We start from the raw sequence: 24,440 nt of genomic DNA, 5'->3' as shown, positions 1-24,440 counted from the left end.
CCAGATGGCAGCTGAGGTGACCCTTAAGTGCTCCTGGAAGGCACACTGCTGAGGGTCCTGGGTTGTGCTGACCAGGGGGTGCATGAGAGCCAATATCAGCCTTTCCATGGTCCTGAGGGTCCACCGGTCAGTAGACTTTGGGCCGCCCCCTCTTCTGGACGCGGACCACACCAGCCGTTTGCCATTCAGCTGGGAGCCTCAGACTCGGACCACCCAGCGCGCTCTTTCAGGTCCTTAAGTCCCTCACCCTCCAGTCTGGTGGCTTTGCCTTCCTGGGTTTCCTGATTTCCTCCTTCAGCTGCTCCACTGCCATATCCAGGAAGATCAGAACCAAATGTGACGTTCCTCCAGCTTTCGTTGGTTGAGTCTGACCAGGCTAGGTGGGTCACCTGGGCACACATACCATCCCAAAGCCTGACTCCAGGAGTGTGGGTGAGGCTGTCTGATTTAATGAGTGTCAGGACTGGGTGGTTGACTTGGACCTCCAGCCAGCTGAGCTCTGAGGGGCACCACACTGCTTAACCCAAACACCCTAGTATGATAAGTGCAGGCCTGGAAAAGATGCCAGTCTATCATCGCACATGCCAGGCTAATCAACTCCAAATGACCCCTCTGAAGATGAGGGCTTCTCACACATAAAGTGACCAGGCCATTATTTGAACCCAGTGCCCTGGAGCTGTGTGGCAGCAGCGCTAACCGCCATGCCAACTAGGTATGTGAAACGCGCAGACCCCTGCCAACACGTAGGAGGTGAAGAGCGGCAAGCAGATTTTGTGGAGAGCGATTGTGCAGCTCCAGCAAAACCTGGAAATGGCTTGCTGTGGTGAAAGTGGGCAGGCTGGCCAATCTGGGAATGGGCTCGGGACAGGAAGAGCGCAATTGAGCAGCAATTATGTGGCACGGCCGCCACTTTGTGCAACGCCACATGTGCTCAGTTTGTTTATTTTTCTAACAATTTCGACGACAGAAAACGCGTAGGCGGCTAATAGAGTCAAGGTGTCACCTCACGGCATCACCCATTGGCTGCCTTGGGCACGACACGACTTAAATGGCTCAGGGAAAGAGAGCCACCAGGCTGGAGGAAAATGCAGACACCGAGAGGTCGACGGACACCACCGAGGTAAGCGCTGAACGTCTTTAGTGACGAGTTCAGGGCCGTTTAAGTAAAGGGGAAGAAAGTGCCTGGCATGTCCTCCGCAAGTCTCTGTGGCCTTCTCTCCAGTGACCGGGTGCTATTTAGGGACTCAAAGCTGGCAATAGGTGCCCCTGTGCCACCCTGAACTGGATGAAATGGAGTTAGAGAATGGAGGATGCATGAATGAAGTGACCAGTAGAGGGCAGCACTAGCCTTGCCCTTAATTTAGCTGTAGTTATGTGGCACCCTTCACAGTGGACACTATAGCACCTGTACCAGCTGGTGTGGCATAGCGGGTCCGTGGCTTAGAATGAGTGGTCGAAGCGCTGCTTGGTTGTAGCGACTCGCCGGAGTGAAGTGTTCTGTGAGTGGCGCCATGGGCCACAGGGAAGAAAGCCTGGCAGCGGGAGTCAGGGGCTCAATGGGGTGCCCTGCCTGGAGCCAGAGAGGGCCTAGGGGCAGCACTGAAGGTGGGCAGATTTGTGACTGCAAGGACCCATGTGGGTGAAGTGAAAGTGATGGCAGTTTTCAGTTTTTAACGACCGCTCCCTGATTTGACAGATTTTTAACCTCCACGTCTCGCCTGTTTTTAGGGTTTGTTTCTTTATTTTCACATTTGATGACCTCCATCACTTTTGGACTTTTGATTTCCTTTTCACCATCCCCTTGCTTTGTGTGTGTTTCGTCCTCCTCTGCCAAAGTCACGTTACGCAGTGACATTAGAGTGGGAGGGAGCGTGGAGCCGACCTGCACCGTCACAGCTGGCTGCTTGGCACCTTAAGGGCACTGAGCTCTGCTGTATTCTACACAGTTAAAAGCTGCCTTCCTTTTCATTGGTTTAACCCAAGGGACAGCACGCTGGCTCATAGATTGGCACACATCCTCTAATGTCCCTGCTCAGCTGCCTATCTTTGTCTCCCAGTATTATCATTTGGTTAGTAAATTGGTGGTCGTTGCCCACATGAAACCTTAGGCTCAGGGGATTTGTGGGGATGGGGTACCCCTTGGTGTCCAGACTGTGTGCCCCTCAGTGTCTATAGCACGGACTTGGACTTTAGTGGGAGTCTCATAGGTCACGAGTGTGCGCCACTTTATTTATATAAACAGTGCCCCTTAGTGCCCACAGGGCATATTAGGTATTATTAGACTTCGAGGACCAGTTGGGTCCCCCTTGGCATTGGCAGTGTGTGCCCCTTGAGTAATTAAAATGGCAACCCTTAGTGTGGGACTGGGAGGGGGAGCCTCTCATGGATGGCACCCCTAAGATGATGGCCACCCCTTGGCAGCCACCTGTGTCACCTAATGGATTGGGTTTCAGTTTTCCTGAGCCGTAGGAATTTGTCTTCATTTTTTTCCTGGGATTTTGAATGCTGCTCATTTGTGCTTCCTTGTCTCGTTATTTCATGGTGCCATTCTGTGTATTTCATTGGCACCACTGTTGGTGCCCCATTGCCAGCACACAGGTCTCCATTGCATTGGTCCTTTCCTTTTTTCTTTTTTTTTTTCCAGTGTATGTAAAACCGAAGGGTCCGAAGACTTCATTGAGTTTTGCTCTTTGTGGCGTATTTTCTGTCGGCTTCTTTCTTGTTTAGTGTTTCCCTGCTGTCCCTCCCAGGAGGCGGAGCCACGCTGATGTCACCGCTGAAGGACCGCCCTCCACCTTGAGCTCCTCCGGCTCACGAGTTGCTCCTTCGGTGATTCTCTGATTTTCAGAGTGCGTTGCTTTTGGGGTTTCTGGGTGGCTCTGTCTTTGGGTCTCATTTAGGATTCGTTTGCCTTTTTTAGCTTTACTAATAATTTCTTTTTTTTTTTTTATTTATAAAGATTTTTATATTCAAGTCGGGAGTTTTATGGTTCCTGCACTCTTGGGACATTTTTTTAAGGTTACATTTTTTGAACTTTAAAAGCCGGGGCAGTTTGTTAGGCTTGAGGAGATTGACGGCAGTCTGTGGAGGGCGAGAGTGGGCTGGCTGGCTGGCCGGGGTGAGGCTGCATTTAGGCACGTTGGTGGGGGTCCTGCCCTGCTCTGTGGGACTTTAGGGGGCCTCACCCTCCAACAAAGTGCTCTGATTGTTTGATTCCCAGGTTTGGCCCCTGCAGTTCTTGGTAATCACGTCATCTCCTAGGCCATCGTCCCTTGTGTCTGTAGAGCAGAGGACCCACTGCCCACGTGGATTCCTTTTCTAGGGGCTCCAGTTCTTCTCCATCATTCCAAAGATGAGCAGATTTGGGTTTACAGGCAACTCTCAGTTAGCCCTGCATGAGTGAGCCCTCCAGCGCACTGGCGCCCCCTCCAGGACTGGCCTCGCCTTCACACCACTGAACTGCATTAGGCGCACGTCACGTCACAAAACAGATGGGCAGAAAGTTGGGCTCCTGTCATTCTTTTACGAGACGGTCATGCAGAAGGTCGGGGCTGGAAATGGTGCCCACTGCCCTCAGCTTCAGTGCCCAGCATGTAAAGGGTAACTTAACAGAGAAAGAGTAATGGCCGCCATATGTGGACAGTGTGACAATCAGCTGTTAAAGTGACCCCTTCAGGGTGGCACATTAGGGCAGTGGAGCACTGAGCCTGCAGCGTTGTGTTTTACATTCTAATGATTTGTCCACCAGATGGCGACACTAAAATTAGTCATCTCAGTTTGAGTCTGCGATTCACGGAAAAAAAACGAACGGACACTCAAGGGTGCAGTCAGGAGAGCCACCAGGCAGACTCTTTTGAGGTTAATGATACCCACTAATGATGGCACCAGAGAGTGGCAATGTGTGATAAATGAGACTTTCTCTGCACTGCACACACAGGACAATGAGGACCCCACAAACACAGGCCTAATTGTGGCACATTGAGTGTCCTTCCATAGTCCTGACAACTCCAGCTGACATAACTGGCCCATCTCAGGTGGTGTCAGCATGCCACGTGATGGACCACCACCCCAGCACAGACACATTCTCTTCTTAGGCCTTTTGCTGTTAAAACTGGCACAAATAAGTGGGCACAACAAACAACTGGCAGAAGGAGAATTTTACACTCACAGTAAGCTGCCATTGTTATTTAAAGTTAAACTGTGTTGTCTGACTTCTCCGTTTAGTTCAAGTGGTCACGGGGGGGAGATGGAGGGGCACAAATAAACTGACATGAATGGGTTAAAGTGACATCACCAACACATCAAAGAATGAAAAAAATAAAAAATAAAATGATGAAGTCAGAGTGCGACGGAGTGAAAGATAAAGAGATGTGCGTAAATAACACTGTGCATTAATATTTAAAGGGGAGCAGAGAAGAACATGAGGACGGCACTCCTGCTGCTGGGCATCGCCACTCTGACGTCCACCTTCCCAGTAAGTGATGACCTCTGATGGGCTTTGGGAGGAAATAAAGAAAGAAATAAAGATACATAGATATCGTGAAATTCACTACATAAACGATAGATAAAGAAAGAAATAATACCTTCAAGAATGTATAGGGCCATTGAAATGTATTTCTGGATTACATCTGTCTTATTATATAGCACCTGTCCTATCTATCTATCTATCTACAGTATTATATAGTGCCTTTTATCTATCTATCTATCTATCTATCTATCTATCTATCTATCTATCTACAGTATTATATAGTGCCTTTTATCTATCTATCTATCTATCTATTATATAGTGCCTTTCAATCTATCTATCTATCTATCTATCTATCTATCTATCTATCTATCTATCTATCATATAGCACCATTCACATTTATATTTCCTTCTGCCAATGTGTTAGCCTTTTTCATCCTACCTATTATATAGCGCCTTTCATATTGATCTGTCCCGCATGCCTTCAGTTTCTGTCTCTTTCACTAAGACTTCCTCGTCTGTCTGTCTGTCTGTCTGTCTATTTTTCTGCTCCTTTCCTATTCCGCCCCTGCTAGTTCAGAGCTAACGGTGTCCCTTCTCTTCATTTACTGACGGTGCTGGTACAATGGGTGCCGTTTTGATGTCATGTTTTATTTTTAATGTTAATGTCACTTGTCTGCTTTTACCAGAAATTCCAAATCAAACTCCAAATTGAGAACAGCAGCTCCGAGGAGGACGCGGTGAGTCGGCGGCTCTTTGCCTTTTCCTAAATTCTGCTTTAATTGACCTCAGCGCTCTTAAAACTCTTCCGCTCTGCTGTTCACTTCTTCCGTTTTTTTCCATCATTCCCATAGCAGGTACCCAATGGGCTCACTGGGAGTTCTGGGAGGTTCACTGTCAGTGATTTAATGAGTGTTAACGGGCAGCTCTCGATCGGGAGAGGCAGGCGTTTTAGTTTGAGGTTCTCGCCTATCGCTGAGCTCCACCTTTTATAAAATCCGACAGTTTAATCGTCTTATAGCCGCTCTGTGGTGCCCGATTGCTGCCACTCATTTCTGGGGCACACGGTGAGTCGGGTTATGCAGTTTGCTTAATCGGCGAACTGACCGCTCATCAAGTAAACTTGTGCATGGCCTTCATTTCCAACCCACCATACTGACACTTTTCTCTTGTTGTTAAGTTCAGGTCTGCTTTCTGTTTTTTTCTATTTAATTGATAATCAATGGCGCCTCTCATACAACCGTAAAGGCGTCACTCGCGGCAGAAAAACCCGAGAGCGGCAGAGGCAGCGAGGCAGGATGATTTGCGCAGCGCTCATTGGCTGTGTGAGATACGAGCCGCCAATTGAGAAATGTCATAGACACGCCCTTTTTTAACAGGGAGATCCCACCCCCTGCGGATTTGTGACGTCACCGCGCAGCTCGAGAGCCCGCGAATGAAGCAGTACTGCGCATGTGCTGTTGCATTCTGTCGGAAGATAACCTCATGAGGATGGAGTGACATACAGTGACGCTACCACCAGGGGGGCCGCTGGACCCCCAGGGGCCAAGTTGTCAAACCACCACAAAACAGACGACATATAAAACAGTGAGAAGCTGCTCAGTGGCGTATCCAGGAAATTGGGGTCCCGAGGGAAAAAATTGGGGCTCCCAAATTTGGGACTACACCAATGATGACACATAAGGTGGCGCAGCTCCCCAGGGACCTACGAGGCTGATGACTGCTTGCACTGCCGATGTTTCAAATAATTACATTAAAATACATTTTCTTCATCCTTCAAGGAATTTTAAAACTCATTTAGAAATGTTACTTTGTGTTTTTATAACAGGACATGAACGACTCTTCCAGTGAAAATGGAGGCAATTCAGTTCAGGTATCCTCTTCCTCCTCCTTCTTTAAACTCCAACCATCTATCAAACTCCCTGAATCCGAATCCTTTACAGAATCAAAGGGACTTTTCTGATAAAATCTGACGTTCTTTTTGACTCAATAGGTCGAGTCTTTAGTGGTGAAGAATTTCAATAAAGTCTCAAAAGACATTTGGAGAGATAACGGGGACGGTGAAGAAAGACACGGCAGAGCAATCAGCAGCAACAAAAGAGGAGATGGCAAAAACTGGCACCCCCCTGGAGAAGAAATGACAAGAGGAAGAGTCGATGAGGATGACAGAGGAAGTGACGAGAGGAGCAGGGGTACAAATGGCGTCCAGGAAACAATGGGGGCAACCAGAGGAGATTACACAAATGAAGACGAGGCAGAGGGTGACACCCCACCAGACAACGTAGAGGACAGGAGAGGGAGAAAGAGAAAGATAGCGGGTGACATTAAAGGAAAATACAAGACGGGCGAGCCAAGAGAAGATGACATGCAGGTACGTCAAGAGCCATTGAACCATTCTGTGTGTGAAGAGGGCGAGGCCAACCGCACAAATGGCGCCTCGTGTCCCTCACGGTTACAAAAAATGGCCGACAATCACTTGACATGTCAGACCCCTGGGGCAACCTGACAGCTGCAAGACGTGGGGGGGTCGGCCCACTCTGCCCAAGAACTGTCTGCAGATACCCCAGGGGTGGACATTCAGTAAGTGGATGGGGAGGCCAAACAGCAGCATGACTTTTGGGAGGGCTGGGGATGTTGGGGTTAAAGACCACCAGTGATTGTGCAAAAAATAAAACTCATCAGCTTCACGGAGTCAAGTCACATCATAATAAAGAGAGCAGAACAAACCTCAGCTCTGACCTCTGAAGGGACACAAGTGCCACATGTACCTCTGGGGACAAATAAAGTGTGACGCTGATCTGTGATATATCGCCTTTCAATCTATCTGTCTATCTATTATATAGTGCCTTTAAATCTATCTATCTATCTATCTATCTATCTATCTATCTATCTATCTATCTATCTATCTATCTATCTATCTATCTATCTATCTATCTATCTATCTATCTATCTATCTATCTATCTATTAGAATTAGAATTAGAACAATCTAGACGAGAACAGGCCATTCAGCCCAACAAAGCTCGCCAGTCCTGTCCACTTGTTTCCTCCAAGAAAACATCAAGTCGAGTTTTGAAAGTCCCTAACGTCTTACTGTCTACCACACTACTTGGTCGCTTATTCCAAGTGTCTATCGTTCTTTGTGTAAAGAAAAACTTCCTAATGTTTGTGCGAAATTTACCCTTAACAAGTTTCCAACTGTGTCCCCATGTTCTTGATGAGCTCATTTTAAAAAACAAGTCTCGATCCACTGTACTAATTCCCTTCATAATTTTAAACACTTCAATCAAGTCACCTCTTAATCTTCTTTTGCTTAAACTGTAAAGGCCCAGCTCTTTTAATCTTTCCTCATAATTCAACCCCTGTAGACCTGGAATCAGCCTAGTTGCTCTTCTCTGGACCTTTTCTTGTGCTGCTATGTCCTTTTTGTAGCCTGGAGACCAAAACTGCACACAGTACTCAAGATGAGGCCTCACCAGTGTGTTATAAAGCTTGAGCATAACCTCCTTGGACTTGTACTCCACAGATCAAGGCGCTATATAACCTAACATTCTGTTAGCCTTCTTAATGGCTTCTGAACACTGTGTGGAAGTTGATAGCTTGGAGTCCACTATGACTCCTAAATCCTTATCATAAGGTGTACTCTCGATTTTTCGACCGCCCATTGTGTTTTTCGACCGCCTATAGTGCCTTTAAATCTATCTATCTATCTATCTATCTATCTATCTATCTATCTATCTATCTATCTATCTATCTATCTTTTTCCAAGGTGTTTTACATCATTTGAAAAACCAGAAGAGAAGGCACAGAAAGTCAGAGCCCCATGTAATCTGTGAAGACTCTGATTGTTCCCTCCCTGCAGTCTCTTAGCTGTATTACTGACCTGTAGGTACGAGGAGGTGAAATTAGAAAGTTATTTTCTTTAGCATTTTTTTTCTTTGCCCACGAACCAACTATCATCTATGGAGGAGGAACATAAACTTTAAATTTGTCCCAAATTTCGATCTCCGGTGTTCTACGTTTTTGGGTCCCCTGATATCTCCATAACGGGTGTGAGTCCGTCTGTGTGTCACAGTTTCTTAAGGACGGTCTTCAGCTAAAATGGCTGGACGTAAAAATCCCAAACTCGAAACTTCATCCTGTTATGAGGTGGCGATGTACTAAATCGTTCGAGAGAAAGAAGCGCTCTAAACCAGGGGGTCCCCAGCTCCAGTCCCAGAGGGCCACAGTGGCTGCAGGTTTTCATTCTAAGCCTTTTCTGAATTATTGACCTGTTGTTGTTTCTGCTAATTAACTTCTATTAAATTCGTTTTAATTGACTTTTTTTTTTTTAATTACGGTTTGGCTTGTTAGGCGAGCTTACGGCTTTATGTCCTCGGCGTGATATTCGCGGCTGCTCCTTCGTAAGAGTAAACCTGTCGGCGCGCGTATTGAGCAACTCCACTGCAAGGGGCAAGTCGGGTGGCTTTGGTGTTGGGGGGTCAGTCCGCTGCGTGTCTCACTCGATTCTCTCTCCGTCATTGTGTGCGGTGTGCGTTCATTCGAATCACATTACCATTGATTAAGGCGAAATGTGGTACGTAATTACATCGTTTTTGACGGATTATTGTATTGTCATCGATACTGAACACGTATGCACAATTTGAAGAAATTCGCTTCGCCGTTAGTTACAAGATTTAACAGAGACAAACAGGCAGACAGAGGAGTCCAGTTCAATAAAATCGTTTAGTAATAAAATTATTATTATTATTATTATTATTATTAAGGGGCTACATAGTAAGATAACAATTACTTCTGTGCCACGCAAAGTTATGGAAAGTATAACAAGAAATGAATTAGAAAAGGACGAGTATGAAAATCCCAGCCGGCGCGGGTTTAGGACATAATTGAATTGAATTTGAATTGGCGACCAGAGCAGCTGAAATACACAAAGCATACGGCAGGACCCCCCCTAACCCCCAAACCCCCCTGGACTTCCCGAAAGTCTTTGACTCCGTCGTCCCACTCCGAGGATGAACCCTGAAACAAAGTCACCTGCAAACCCGAAGCTCAGGGTGGCTAAGAGTGCAGAGAAGAGGAAGACTGGAGGGCTTCAGTGGAGCCCCATAGGGGGTCTGTCCTCGGACCCTCCGTCACGTTTTCTGATTTATTTCAATGACACGGAGGCCAGTGCAGTTGGTCAACGTGTGACGTTTGCAGACGGCACTAAAATCGAAGCCATGGCAGGCACTGAGGTGGCAGCAGACAGAATTCCAGAAGAGCTGGACAGGCCACTCGGACAACGGAGTTTAATGTCAAAAAGTGCAAAGTGCTGCACGAGGGCCACTGGAATGTCGATTAGAAATCGAAAATGGGAGACGCTGAGTCACATCAAGGGGCCTCTGACAAGGATTTAGGGGCTTACGGTGACACCGCGTTTTCATCATCTAAGCAAAGTGCAGAAGCGATTTAAAACACCAATAAAATGGCAGATGACACCATAAAGAGTACTGACTGGAACTCAAGGGAGACACCCCAGTAAGCCCTCATCTGGAGTCCCGTGTGAAGTTCTGGTCGCCACACATCAGGAACGACACAGCAACACCTGAAGCTACGCAGAGGAGAGCCTCCAGGTGCATCATGGGAGTGACGGACATGTCCGACTGTGACAGGTTCAGAGAAGGAGCCCCGCTTTGTCTGAGCAGAGGAGGCTGCGTGGTGACCTCATCCAGAGCTTCCGAATCCTCAGATCAACTCTCTGAAGTGCCTGGTGACGCAGCTACTCGAGGACACCTGGTGGAGGCTCCGAGGAAGTGCATCTGAAACCGAGGCCAGGAAGACAAAGGGCTGTGGGAGACGTGGAGGGGAAGCAGAAACCCCGATGACATTCAAGAAGCCCCTCGATGAGCAGGTGACAGGTGACGCACGGACTGAACGGCTTGCCTGATTTCATATGTCCTTGTGATTGCATTGTCACCATCACTGTAAGCCTTGATATCTTTGAGACTGGCAGGTTAAACAGTAAATCCACTTTGTGTTGCTGTTAAATGATAACTAATGTATCACTCATTTCTAAAAATGAAAGAAGTCCCTGCCGACACGCCCAACTTCCCACGCATTTCCCGTAATGCCCAGTATGTCCTCTCTGGTGTTTCCAATGCTGATTCCACCAGAAGCCCCACTGAGCCCTCAGATTCGTCCTGAGCTGTAAGTTCTCAACGGCTACTCGAGGACACCTGGTGGAGGCTCAGAGGAACTGCATCTGACACTGAAGCCTTTTTGTCCTGTCACTCGTATTTGTGGTGGTCGTCTGTCTGATGAATTCATTGTGATTCGTTTGGCCGATTCGGATTGACTGTCAGTCGACAAGCGTATCGGGTTTGAGTGGCCGGCAGAATGAATGTGAGCAGCCAAAGAAAAGAAATCGTAAATGAGCTGCGAATCGGAATCGTGTCACCTTAGGCTATGGTGTCACCGTGTCCTCAGTAGCCCGTAGTAACCTATGGACTCCTACGTGGCTGCTGTGGTCCCGCTTTTGACATTCTGACTTTTGCTGGGCATTCTTTCAAGATTGGTGGGCCATTCCGCTTTATTTTCTTGGGGGGGCTCTGTGCCATCTCTGTGCCCCATGCCCCCCAAGGATGGCACCTGTCTATATACAGTATATGCCATCAGAACACTGAGGAGCACTTCTTCCAAACATGTGTTCAGATCCCATGGTGCCAGTCTAGTTAAGTAAGAGACAAACTCTGAAGTCACAGACCCTCTTTCTAAAAGTCCACTAGGATGGACTCAGCGTGGCTGCCATCATAAATTTCACAGGTCCAGTTCTGCATTTCTCTGGGCACAGCTCTCTGTATCCATCATTCAGTTTTCTGAGGGTAGGAAGGTGCAGAGGCTGTGGCCCCCCTTTACCATTCGTTTATGCCAATAATGTCATGTGACCCATGGTCCCCCACTTCCTGTCTAATTTATTGGCACCTCTTTGACATGGGCAGACATAACAGGAGTGCCCCCTCTTGTTCACACAGTAAAGGTGGCACACGATGAGTAAAACTGATTGACAACCAACGCCCTTGTCATTACAGGGTGACAGAGACGACGGAGACACAGCCAGCACATTGAATGGAAGTAATGCCAAAAATCAACATGAGTGCCACGCCGGGGATGAGGAGAACGGCAGCAGTGGGCAAAGTGAGAGGTCTGGTGATGAAAATGGCAAATCCAAAGACACGAGCTGGTCAGGTGGAGCTGGAGATCAGGGCAACAGCAATGATGAAGAGGAGGAAGAAGAAGACGCCCTTCAGGATGGAGGAGGTCAAAGTGTTCAACAGGAAGGTGGCAGAGCTAAGAAGAGCAGAAAACATGGCTGCAGGGAGGAATGTCAGGAAAGAAAACTGAAGAACAGACACAACAGCGATGATGATGATGATGATGGTAATGGTGACAGAGGAGACCAGGGAAAGAAAAGTATACACCCTGAGAGCAGACAAGCAGCAGGCCAGCACAAGAGGGACAGTAGAAGAAATGGGACACGTCAGACACAAGACAGCAAACCCCAAGTGTGGACCCTGGGAACAAATGGAGGTGACCAGAGCAGGGAGGACACAGAGGTCCAGAGTCGGCCCCTGGTCATCCATTCAGCTCGTCAGGAAGATGAGACATCAGCATCAAGTGGGAGCAGCTCCAGCAGTGAAGAAGATCAGAATGGAGGCTGGAGGGCCAACAGGAAAGTTCAGAGGGGCAGAGATGATGAACACGGGGACTCGGTCAGCAGTGAAGAAGATCAGAAGAGTTCTTCAAAGTCCAAGAGAGATGATCGGCACAGAGGTTCAAGATCCAGGAGTGAAGAAGATCAGCACACAGGTTCAAGATCCAAGAGCGAGGAAGACAAGGGCACAGGCTCAAGATTTGACAGTGAAGAGTGGAAGAGTACAGGTTCAAGACCCTACAGTGGGGAGGGTCAGAATGGCAGCTCAAGATCCAGTAGTGAAGACCACTGGAAGGGCAGTTTGAGGTCCCACAGTACGAAAGAGCATCAGAGCAGTGAAGCATCCAACAGTGCAGAAGATAAGAAGAACAGCTCAGAGTCCAACGGAGGAGATCAGCACAGAGCCGCCATTTCCAGCAGTGAGGACAGAAAATTAAGATCAAACAGTGAAGATGGGAGAAGAAGTTCAAGGCCCATCCGTGGGGAAGATGAGAAGAGCAGCTCAAGTTCCAGCAGTGAAGAAGTTCAGCAGAGTGGTTCAAGATCTCTCAGTGATGAAGAGAGGAAGAGTGTGTCAAGATCCAAAAGTGAAGATCAGCACAGAAGCTCAAGGTCCAGCAGTGAAGAACTTTGGAAGAGAAGCTCAAGGTCCAGCAGTGAAGAAGATAAAACCAGGTGTTCAGGATCAGGCAGAGAAGATCAGAAAAGGAGTTCAGGATTCATCAGTGAAGAGCACAACAGAGGATCAAACTCCAACAGTAAAGAAGATGAAAGAGGTGGTGATGATCGGAAGGGTAGTTTGAGGCCCAACAGTATAGAAGATCAAAACGGGCATCCAAGATCCGGGAGTGAAGAGCACATGAAGAGCCATTTGAGATCCAGCAGTGAAGAAGATCAACAAGTTGGCTCGAGATCCCTCAGTGATGAAGATAGGAAGAATGGGTCAAGATCCAAAACTGATCGGTCAAGATCTAGCAGTGAAGAACTTTGGAGGAGAAGCTCAGGATCCAGCAGTGAAGAAAATAAACAAGGTGGCTCAAAATCCATCAGTGATGATCAGAAGAGTAGTTTGAGGCCAAATAGTGTAGAAGATCAAAATGGACATCCAAGATCCATAAGTGAAGAGCACATGAAGAGCCATTTGAGATCCAGCAGTGAAGAAGATCAACAAGGTGGCTTGAGATCCCTCAGTGAGAAAGATCTGAAGAGTGACTGGAGGTCCATCAACCAGGAGGACAGCGTGAGCACCTCAAGGCCCAGCACACCAGGAAGTAACTTTGATGGAGTAAACGAGAAGTCTGGCTTTAGCTCCAGCAGCGTAGCAGCGAAAACAAGAGCATCGAGTCACCATACGTCTGAAGGAGATGCAGATTCTGTGTTGGGTGACAGCAGCTTCAGCAGTTCGAGTAGTGAAGAGCCTCAGATGAGGGTCCCCAGTTGTGGTCACAAAGACAAGTTGGGTCCTAGTGGTCTCCATGGCCGAGAGGAAGGCTCCAGCAGTGAAGAGGATCAAAGTGCAAGAGTGGCACGAAGAAGCCCAGAGAAAGGTGACGGATCCCAGGGTCAGGAGTGAGGTGGTACCAAAGGTCCGGGGGTCACTTATGAATCTGTGTAGCGTAAAGTGGGGGGCACACCGCTGGTCCACAGGACTGACCTCCTTTTATTTTTTTTTAGTTTCTTGAGTTTCTTACTTTATTATCTGAAATAACCAAAGACACAATGTCCCGTTGGACTAACCATTTGAAGGTGACCATCACATCCTGCCAGAGCAGAACGAGCGAAGGACTAAAGTCCCAAGAGGGGTGAACTGGAGAGAAAGACCTACCACCAGTCATCCATCCCTCCAATGAGAAGCTATGCCAGTAACAATGGGTGCAAGACAAGTGCCAGCCCAGGTTGGGATGCCAGTCCATTCACCTACAATGCAGGGCACTAGGATGTGGAAAGAAATGTGTATGTGGGGAGGGGGAGGGGGGGTTACCTGGAGAAAGCCAAACACAAAGAGGGTCCGTGGAGAGCAGATTTGAACCTGTGTCTGTGGAGTTATGAGACAGCAGCACTGCAGATGATCCCAAGTGTAGGAAACCAGCAGAGACGCTTTAAAGCAGTGGGGGGCGCCACTGGGCACTGATTTGGAGTCCACAAGGTGACACCTGCAGTCATGGAATAGCTGTGGAGTGCAGGCAACCATACTGTCATGTGCAAAAGTAAGTGCACCCCATGGAACAGAAGACCCTCGTGCCTACAGATAAAGTTCATAGACTTGAAAAACATAACAAGGAAAACTTAACTTGTCATTAATTTGTTTGAGAGAAATCTCAATAGATGGAATGGTCTACTGGGGGGAAAAAGGAAGACCACCCTTAGCCTCAGAAGCTGGTGTTGCCCCCGTCACTAGAACTGACGTCTTGTAGATGACATTTTTGACCACCTCTCCATGCAGCATTCCTTCAGTGGACAGACGTTTTCTTGCATGTTCTGCCCGTTTCAAATCAAACACACAGCATTTCAGTGGGTTTCAAATCAGGGCCTTGACATGACCAGTCCATACCCATCCATGTCTTCTTTTTGAGCCATTCCTTAGTGTGCTTTAAGTCATTGCTGTGTCAGGATCAACTTCAACTTCAGCCCTGGTGGCCTCACGCGCTTCTCAAGCTCACTTTGATAGAACACAGAATTCATAGCTGACTCGATGGCTTCAAGCTGCCCAGGCTGTGAAGCAGCAATGCAACCCCAAATCGGAGCATTACTACCTCAATGCTTCGCAACTGGTGTGAGGTTCTTGTCCTGAGATGCCACCAGACATGTCCACTGTTATTGTGACCAAACAAGTCCAACAACGACTCCAGAGCCCATTGGTCCAGTAGACCTGGTCTTTGCTTTGATGTTCAATGCCAAACTCTAGTCTTGCTCTGATGTTCTTTCTCCTGGCACATCTCCCATGCAGGTCACATCTGTGCCATCTCTTTCTGACTGGTGATGCCTGCTGTTTAGCAGCAACTTTTTACAAGAGCTCCCTGCAGATCCTGCCATGACATTTTCGGGTTGCTGTGGACTTCTTTAAGTATCAGATGGTCATTTCTTGGGCTGAATTTTGCTGGGCTGGCCAATCCTGGACTAATGTGCAGACATTTGAAATCCACATCAGTGGAATGATGGATTTCAAAGAATTTGGAGAACTTTTGAAAACCCTTTCCAGGCTCCCAGGCATCCACAGCCTTCTTTCTGAAGGGCTGTAGAAAGCTCTGTAGATCTCGACATGATGAGACCACACGTGTCGATAGGAAAGTGAGCTCCAGACCTTCGACACCTGACACCAGACCCACCTGCAGGTCCCCTAAGGAGGTTTTCAACATTGACACCTCGTCTTTAACACCTGATTGGACGGACTTGAAGTAGTAATAAATGGAGAGGTGGGCCAATCTGCATGTGACCAATCTGCATTTTAGTTCATTTAAATGATGCTGATGATGATGAAGATGATGATGAACCCACCATGTCAGTCTGACATGTCATTTGTTTATGTAGATCACCTTTGCCTGTAGGCACTGTCTGTATGAAGATCTAATGATTGTCTGTCAAAAGGGGTGCATTTACTTATTCACACGGCCGTAACTCAACCACATGGAAATCATTAAGACGGTGCGAGACTTCATGCAGTAATTTGCACACCGCCTTGGTCTTCTGATGAGCGAGTCCCCCTCGACTGCCGTGACCTGAACACCCCCAGCGTTAGCCTGTTTGTCTTCAAGGAAGAGAAGGCTGCCAGCTGTGCCAGTGCTTCTGGACTTTATGATGTGTGTTTTTAATCCATTTTAACCAACTGAATACGAATAAAACAATTTACTGTCGATGATTGATGCTTTGTGAAATCTGGACAGTTCATTCCTGCAAGTTTTATTATTTACCGTTGAAGGTTTATTCTTTGCACTTTAAAGGGAAATATTGTGTCTTTTCATCTGTGAGGTCACGATTTATCAGTTGTTGTGAGGGACTTGGGGTACCAAAGCCATAAAGGGGCATCAAGACGACCCAATAAGGTTAAGAGCTTGATGGGAACTTTATATGAAGAGCCTGCCATTGTGAGGGAAAAACAGAGAGGCCACCAGGGGGCAGCAATCCTTTACTGAAGAGCCAGGCCAGCCATTGTGGGTAAAAAGAGACCACCAGGGGGCAGTAGTCCTTTCAACAAGATGTTAAACAGGCCACCAGGGGGCACTCACTCATGTTACAACGAGACGGCCAGTTATCTTTTTAGGAAGAGTTGGCCTCTTTGGGTACAGAGATGCCACCTAAGAGCAGCAATCGCTGGCCACTATGGGTGGATAGAGACCAACTGGGGACAGGAGTCCTTTTAGCAGGTTGTGGGCAAACAGAGCATCACCAGGGGCTCTCACCCATTTACAAGGAGCCTGCCATTGTGGGTAAACAGAGGCCACTGGTGTGTGTGTGTTTGTAATTCTTAAATGTAGATCTAGCAATTACGGGCACCAGGGGCAGTAATCTTTTAAAAAATGTTGCCTGTCGTGGGTACAAGATATGCCACCCAAGGGCAGTGATCCCTTAAAAAGCTTGTTATTGTGGGTAAATAGAGTGCACCTGAGACCAGCTATTATGGGTAAAAAGAGACCACCAGGGGGCAGTAAACCTTTCAACAAGTTGTAGACAAGCAGAGGGCCACCAGGGGGGTCATCTCTCTCTTCATTGTGGGCAAACTGATGCCAGTGGAGGAGTAATCTGTGACTGAAGGCCCCCACGCTATCAGCGAGAATCTCTGCGTGGCCCACTGATATCTCAGTCTGGACGAAGGGGCACCATCTCCAGCTCAGCCTTCTCGTCTGTCTGTCCAGCGCCCATCTCCATTAAGCTTGTCTCACTCTCTTTAATACCCGCCAGCCTAAGGGGTGGTGACTGAGGGCCAGTTGCCCAGTCTGTTAGGGTCTACCAGCCTTGCAGATTTTTTCCCTGCCTCATCTGATGGAGTCCACGCTGCGACTCCTGGGCCAGCATTTCCTCTTGTCATGGCAGCTCTCAGCTGGCAGGAGGACCGTCTTGTGTCACCCAGCCGCTGTGGACTTTCACAATGAGGTTCAGTAAGTCGAGGTGGGCACGTGTCACTCCTCTCCGATGATCACTCTTGGTTAAGCTCTGATCCCTGCTGTGTATATGGAGACACCTGTGAAGTCCTGAGCCCACTGGAGCCCACTAATGAATGATGAGTGGTAATGCCACTTCTGTATGGTACCAAGTCTCAGTCCAGCTTCCTAGATGGTGGGATGAGTTGCCCACCTTCATCTAATCTTCTGACTCCTGCAGTGTGTTTAGGAAGTGTCTGAAGACTCGCAGGTTTACTACATTTCTGTCTTGTGTAACGAGTGGGCATCTTCTTCTGAGCTCTTCTCTTGTGGTGACCCCCTTGTTCTGTCACACTTGTTCCTAAACAGTCCAGGACTGGCATTTACTCCATTATGTGAACCTCCTTTAGGAGTTGCTTTGGATGAAAGGGTCTGCTAAGCCACTCAATGTCAATGTCAATGAAGAGCCAGGCTGGTCATTAGGGGTAAAAGGAGACCCCCTGTTGGCAGTAAGCCTTTTAGCAAGTTGTGGGTAAGCAGAGGCCAGCAGGGGGCAGTAATACGCTCAGGAAGAGCCTGCCAGTTTGGGTACAGAGAGGCTACAACTTCAGGCCTTTCCTATCGGAATCATCCTGGCCTCAAACTCCAGACGCAGGCTTACGGCCTTCACAGGCCCAGAGGTGCTGCAAACCTTTAAAGTCAAAATACTCAGAAAGGGAAAAACTAAAAGAAGAACGACCTCTGACCCAAAAGTATCAGCAATGATCCTTCAAAATCCATCCATCCATATCCAACCCACTATATCCCAACTACAGGATGACAGTGGGTCTGCTGGAGCCAACACAAGGCACAAGGCAGGAAACAAACCCTGGGCAGGATGCCAATCCACCGCAGGGCACACCCACACACACACTAAGGATAATTTAGGATCTCCAGTACACCTGAACTGCATGTGTTTGGGAAGAAACCCACGCAGACACGGGGAGAAAATGCAAACTCCACGCAGGGAGGACCCGGGTAGTGAACCTGCGAGGCAACAGCGCTACCCACTGTGCCACTGTGCCACCCCTCCTTCAAATGAATCAGCAAAAAAAAAAGAGAAACTTGTACAACAAAATGGAAGCAACTGACAAAAATAAAGTCAGGACCCCCAAAGGCGGCACCTTAACTAGAGAGAGAATGTCGATGAAGCAACACCAGCAGTGGCGAGGTGACCCTCCGAGGACCTGGGGGGGCGGAGCCTAAACGTCATGGACTAGGAGTCCCACAAACACTTCCCAAAATGTCCACTAGAGGGGGCAGAGTGAGAGCAAACACATCACAATTACAAATTCTAAGGTTGTTTCTCTCCGACTTGCCGTGTTGCACAAAACGAAACTCCGTGGAGCACAAGAGGAACAAAAGGCAATGAAGAGCAAACTGGGGTCCCCAGTGGGGGACCAAAAATCCAGTAAATCTCACAGCTGGCGCAAAGCAGAAACGCAGGACAACTCACCAACTTGGCAGCGCATTCACGAGGATCAGCCAGGAGGTGTGGGAGACCCTCAGGATTTGTAGGGCGTGACTGGCAGGTGGTCTCCCAAGAGGCACAGAAGGCACATAAGAAACACAAAGAAAGGAGATCAGATAATGAATAAGTGTGTGTGTGTGTCTGTGTGTGTGCGCGCGTGCGTTAGGCTCAGGCCGCTCCATAGCCCATCTGGCTAATCCCACCCACCACACGACTCTTCACTTATCGTTGATTTTGCTTTGTGGTTTTCCTGCCGTTGGCCCCCGCGCACCTCCTGGACTTTGATCTACAGCTTGCCATTCTGGCCGCCACGCACACTTTAGAGGTTCACATGGTCGTAAATGGAGACTCAATAGCCTAAGAGTGCAGACCACAAGCCGATGTCTTGATTCGACTGTCATTTTTCGGGGGGCTTGAGACCCCGGTATCGTCCATTCATTTTATTTTTGTTTTTGCTAAGTGCGTCCTCGTTGTTTTCTTGCGTTTTCCTGCAGTGCTGTCACGGACTCGGCGTCCCATTGGTTCCAATAAGTTCCTAAAGCTCTTCTGAAGAACGTCCACTAGAGGGGGATGGCGCCGTCAAACCCTGGCTAGTAATACGACCAAGCACTGAATCTTTATAAAATAAAACAATTATTCTTTAAAGTCACTTTAATAACAAGAAGCCAAGGAATTGTCCAAATTTAAGACAAACGTTCCAGAAAGGGAGTCAGAGGGCAAAAATCTAAAGGCACAAGCGGAGCACAAAACACGTCGGTAAACTCGTCACTTCCAGGCTTGTCGGACAGGAACGGTGGGGGACCCTCTGATTCTTCTGGGAGGAGGGCGGTCCCTGGTAGTGATGGACAGGTGACCCCGCCTCCTGGGGGACCACCCACAAAACACTTGGAACAAAATTCAGGCAGCTTAGATACGTAAAGAACATCAAATCAAAGAATAAGGCACATAATTAAAATCATTAAAAAATGAAAAACGAATTAAAGAAACTGAAAACTTCAGTCTGAACCCCAGCTTGGTGAGGAAGGCTGAGTAACACATGACAGGCGCCTTTTTTATTTTCAACTGGTCACCGCCATTTTGGGACTTTGTCATTGACAGTTTCCATACTGTTGCTTGGCGATGTTAACCAGAGCTGAGGTGTGCATGACATCACCAGGTCAAAGTGTAAAGGTCACCATCACACACTTCCTGGTTATCCAAGAATGTGGATTCAGCTGTCATAAAGTGAAGCCTCCATGAACACACACAGGGCCTGAGGCCTCCAAGAGGTTCACTGGCCTGGGCGGGCATCCTGTGCCAGCCTGAAATGAGCCTCACTCCAGTGGCCTGCCTGCCTGCCTGAGGCTTCACAGGCCTAAAAGGGATGTCGGCCTCAAAATAACCTAAAAAAGGCCTCACAAGAGAAGGATAACCATAAACCTCAGCTTACATAAGTAGGGCAGCAAAGATCTTTATAAAAAGAAAAACAATCAAAAATAAACAGAAAGGCTCTGAAGAACGAAAAAAAGCCACCAGGACTTACTTAACAGGCAACCCACAGCCAACAAATCCCAAAATCACAAGTAAGTAAGAGCGAAAATAATCGGGAAAAGCAAAAACTCCAAAAACAAAAGCACAACACACACAGACTCCACATAAACCAAAGGAATGACACCCACTCAGGTGCCCGCCTCCGCTGCCTTTTTAGGACTGGGGGCAGGTCCCAAACACAGATTAATAGGTAGCCCCACCTCCTGGGGCTCCACCCACCGAGAACAAGGAACACATTCACATTTCAACAGATGGCGCATAATTAAAAACAGAAGAGAAAAGACAACAATAAAAACATCAACCTAAAGACCCTCTTGTGGGCACTGTTGGTGAAGAGACCCCCTGGTTACAGAGCGCTCGTTGGTCCGGTGTCTGTGACTTTCTGTTTTACTTCTACATATGAAGTCTGCGGAGTTCATCAGTGTCATACATGACCACCTGGGGGTCCTCACTGTGCAATGGCAAAGTAAGCAGTACCACCACATGATGAGAGGGGGCGCTGTCGCTAACACTGTCTGCTTACCCTCTCACACTTCAGGATAATGCCAAGTGCCTGCCTATCTATCCATTATACAGCACCTTTCACATCTATCTATCTATCTATCTATCTATCTATTATATAGCGCCTTTCATATCTATCTATCTATCCATTATACAGCACCTTTCACATCTATCTATCTATCTATCTATCTATCTATCTATCTATCTATCTATTATATAGCGCCTTTCATATCTATCTATCTATCTATCTATCTATCTATCTATCTATCTATCTATCTATCTAACTGTGTCTTTCCTATTTGTTTGTCTATGTATCTATCTATTATATAGTGCCTTTCTAATGTCTCTGTTATAGTTTGTTTTCTATCTGTCTATCTGTGCATTTGTATATTATATAGCACCTTTCAGCGTATTATATTTTGATCAGCACATACAAGTCAGTATTCTGTACACATGACAGTAATGTCCATACTAAATACATAACAACCCACTGTCTAACCCATTCTGTCCCACTCTTCAGGTTTGGACATCCTCTTCCAGCAGTGCTGGGTTCAAGGTGGGCACCAACTCATGACAGGAGGCCAGCCTTCACCAGCAGGGGGCATCCATTCCCATTTACACTCCAGACACTATCAATAGATAGATAGATAGATAGATAGATAGATAGATAGATAGATAGATAGATAGATAGAGTGAAAGGCACTATATAATAGATAGATAGATAGATAGATAGATAGATGTGAAAGGCGCTACATAATACAAAAATAAAGATCAATACATCATCGTGCTAACTGGACACCAAGAAGCCCCCCAGGTCTATTGATCTGAGGGATGTGGCGGCGGGGTGAGGTGTCAGACAACAGCTCTGTCACAGTCTGGGGACACAGAGAGCAGGAGGTGGCATTCTCCCATAATAAGTATAGTGCCTTCCATGCCAAGTCCTTTTCTTCCTGTGTGCCTTTCACATTTTCAAGTCAGAAGCCCCCACCCTGTAACCCCCCAAGGCCTGACGTCGTCTGATTGTTTCCTGCCTCAGACTTGTAGTCTGGTGATGGAGGCCGTGTCTCAACACGATGAGATGAATCACCCGGGACCTCCAGCCGGAGCTCGATGAGCGGCTGAGTAATTACTGAGGAGACATAATTGCTGAAAAGGAAGACGAGTCGAGTAAAGTAGCTGAGAATAGACAGGAGGGGGAGTTTGTGGGGGGTGCATTGGTCATCAGCAGGGCACAAAATGGTCAAAGTGTAAGGGAGAGGGTCACATGTTAGATGGACATGTCACTTGGCATTTTCCAAAATCCATCCATCTCCAGGAAGAAGCCCACACTGGACAAGACGCCAGTCACGCCCGACTCGCTCACTCACTCGTATTTCAATTTTATTTTTCTGACATTTTGTTCTTGTCAGGTGATGTCAGGTGTGTGACTGGCCTGCTGGCTTTATGGGATTCAATTTCAAGTGGACACAAGAAGGGCTTGTGACCTGAGCCAGTAGAGTGGCCTGCAAGGAAACATGTGACCTCAACCTGACTCAGCACACTGGCACACAGACACAGTCTTATAAAGGACCAGACGGCCATCACAGACACCTGAAATGACAAAGATACAGCTGCCAGTGGGTTGTCCCCTTTACAAATAAATGAGACCCCCCAGTCCTCCACACTGTCCTGTGCTGCTTTCCTTTACAGAATCTGCTGCTCCTCAGACACAGACAGGTAGGTCTGAAAAATAGGAGAGCAGAAAGACTGGAGGTCTCTTTACCTGGATAATTATTTACAGAATATACACATTCAGACTATTGTTTTTTAAATTCATGGGCACAGGGAATCAGAGCCCATCCCAGCGATACCAAGTGAAAGGCAGGAAGCACAAATTAAAGGAGGACACCGAAGGAGCTGCACGGAAACTCACAAGAGCACTGGGAGAACAAAGAAACGAACCCACCGAGACAGCAAAGAGGCTGCCAGCCGAAGTGAAGTCCCTGGAGCTGTGAGGCCGCAGAGCGAATCACTGAGCCACATGCACTCACTCTCTGGGGGACTCATGTCAGTGGCATCAGGTGCAGGGTGGGTAGCAGCACTGGATGGGGCAATCAGAAAAAGTCCTGACTTGGTGACTCAGCTTACTTGTATGTGCTAAATGACATGTGACACGCCACTGTGGGAGGTGATGTGAAAGGCACTATATAATACATAGATAGATAGATAGATAGATAGATAGATAGATAGATAGATAGATAGATAGAGTGAAAGGCACTATATAACATATAGATAGATAGATAGATAGATAGATAGATAGATAGATAGATAGATAGATAGATAGAGTGAAAAGGCACTATATAACATATAGATAGATAGATAGATAGATAGATAGATAGATAGATAGATAGATAGATAGATAGAGTGAAAGGCACTATATAACATATAGATAGATAGATAGATAGATAGATAGATAGATAGATAGATAGATAGATAGAGTGAAAGGCACTATATAACAGATAGATAGATAGATAGATAGATAGATAGATAGAGTGAAAGGCACTATATAACAGATAGATAGATAGATAGATAGATAGATAGATAGATAGATAGATAGATAGATAGATAGATAGATAGATAAAATGAAAGGCACTTTATGATAGATAGATAGATAGATAGATAGATAGATAGATAGATAGATAGATAGATAGATAGAGTGAAAGGCACTATATAGGTTTATATGGTGGTTATTGGCACAGAACAGAGTGACATTCTTACTGCCATGCCAATCACACCTCATTATAATAAGCAGATAAACATGAAAGGCACTATATAATAGAATGATAGGAGAAAACACAAGAGTGCTGTCAGAGAACATGTACACCTGACTGAGATTATGAAGGGGCTGTCATCTGAACGGTGGTCCCCTGAGCTGTCAGAGTTAACTGCTGCGCCACACACCCTCACTTTCTGCGGGTTCAAGCTCCTTGTCATGTGTGTGCCCACAATGAAGTTCTTACTTTCTTAAGTTCTTCTCCCACTAGTCATGACAGTAACCCAAGACCAACAAAAGGCACCCAATAAAATGGATGAGGCCTAAAACAGGTGCCAGTCAGCCCTGGACATGGCACCACCTTGCCAGTTTGGACACACACACGTGTTTAGGGGAAACTGTAAGAAGGTTAAAACACGTGAACAGAGGGAGAATGTGCCAACTCCACAAAGTCAGGCACTCTCTGGTGATTTGAACCCCTGGGCTCTCTCTGTGTAGTGTTGAGTTGGTACTTCACTTGGCAGAGGCTGACAATTAAATGGAAGGCATTGTGTGGCAGTCTGCTGTTTGACCCCCTGTGTGGCGCTATATGAAGTACAATTCGAGCTCCGTCGCTTTCCTTCTCGGTTGCAGCCCGACTGTCACTTCAGTTGCTCTCCTTCTTTCTTTAGTGTCCCGTCTGTGTGCCAGCGGCGCGTGCGTCTGTGCCATCTCGGAGTCCCTCGCCAGGCGGCCGCGTGCCAAGAGTGTCGTGTCGCCCTTCACCTCGGGCTACCTTGTCACTTCCTCCCAGAATATCCCGAAAGCTTTGCGCTTAAAACAATCCGATTACAAAACGGACTGAGCGAGGCTTAAAATAAAGAAAGTCCAAACTAACAATTTGGCTGCCGGAAGCGCTCCTCATTATGAAGCTCAGAAT

At 47.2% G+C, this 24,440-nt stretch overlaps 1 protein-coding gene across 1 annotated transcript; it reads left to right on the top strand.

The window, feature by feature from the left end:
• The first annotated feature begins 1,031 nt into the window (after positions 1-1,031).
• LOC120527060 (sarcoplasmic reticulum histidine-rich calcium-binding protein-like) lies at positions 1,032-16,011 on the top strand. The gene is made up of 6 exons (XM_039750093.1): positions 1,032-1,120; positions 4,405-4,474; positions 5,155-5,205; positions 6,294-6,338; positions 6,459-6,836; positions 11,531-16,011. The coding sequence occupies exons 1-6, from the start codon at positions 1,086-1,088 to the stop codon at positions 13,724-13,726; spliced, it is 2,775 nt and encodes a 924-aa protein (XP_039606027.1). The 5' UTR covers positions 1,032-1,085; the 3' UTR covers positions 13,727-16,011.
• The last annotated feature ends 8,429 nt before the right edge of the window (positions 16,012-24,440 follow it).

This window comes from Polypterus senegalus, chromosome 4, assembly GCF_016835505.1.
Source record: "Polypterus senegalus isolate Bchr_013 chromosome 4, ASM1683550v1, whole genome shotgun sequence".
NCBI lineage: Eukaryota > Metazoa > Chordata > Cladistia > Polypteriformes > Polypteridae > Polypterus > Polypterus senegalus.
The sequence above is the reverse complement of the archived record's forward strand: the minus strand, read 5'-3'. Positions and strand labels throughout refer to the sequence as shown.

Excerpts from the sequence above, each read along its gene's own strand:
- LOC120527060 (XM_039750093.1), top strand. The coding sequence starts at position 1,086 with ATGCAGACACCGAGAGGTCGACGGACACCACCGAG. Across the intron at positions 4,475-5,154 it reads CTCTGACGTCCACCTTCCCA|AAATTCCAAATCAAACTCCA; the intron begins GTAAGTGATGAC and ends TGCTTTTACCAG. Across the intron at positions 5,206-6,293 it reads GCAGCTCCGAGGAGGACGCG|GACATGAACGACTCTTCCAG; the intron begins GTGAGTCGGCGG and ends TTTTTATAACAG.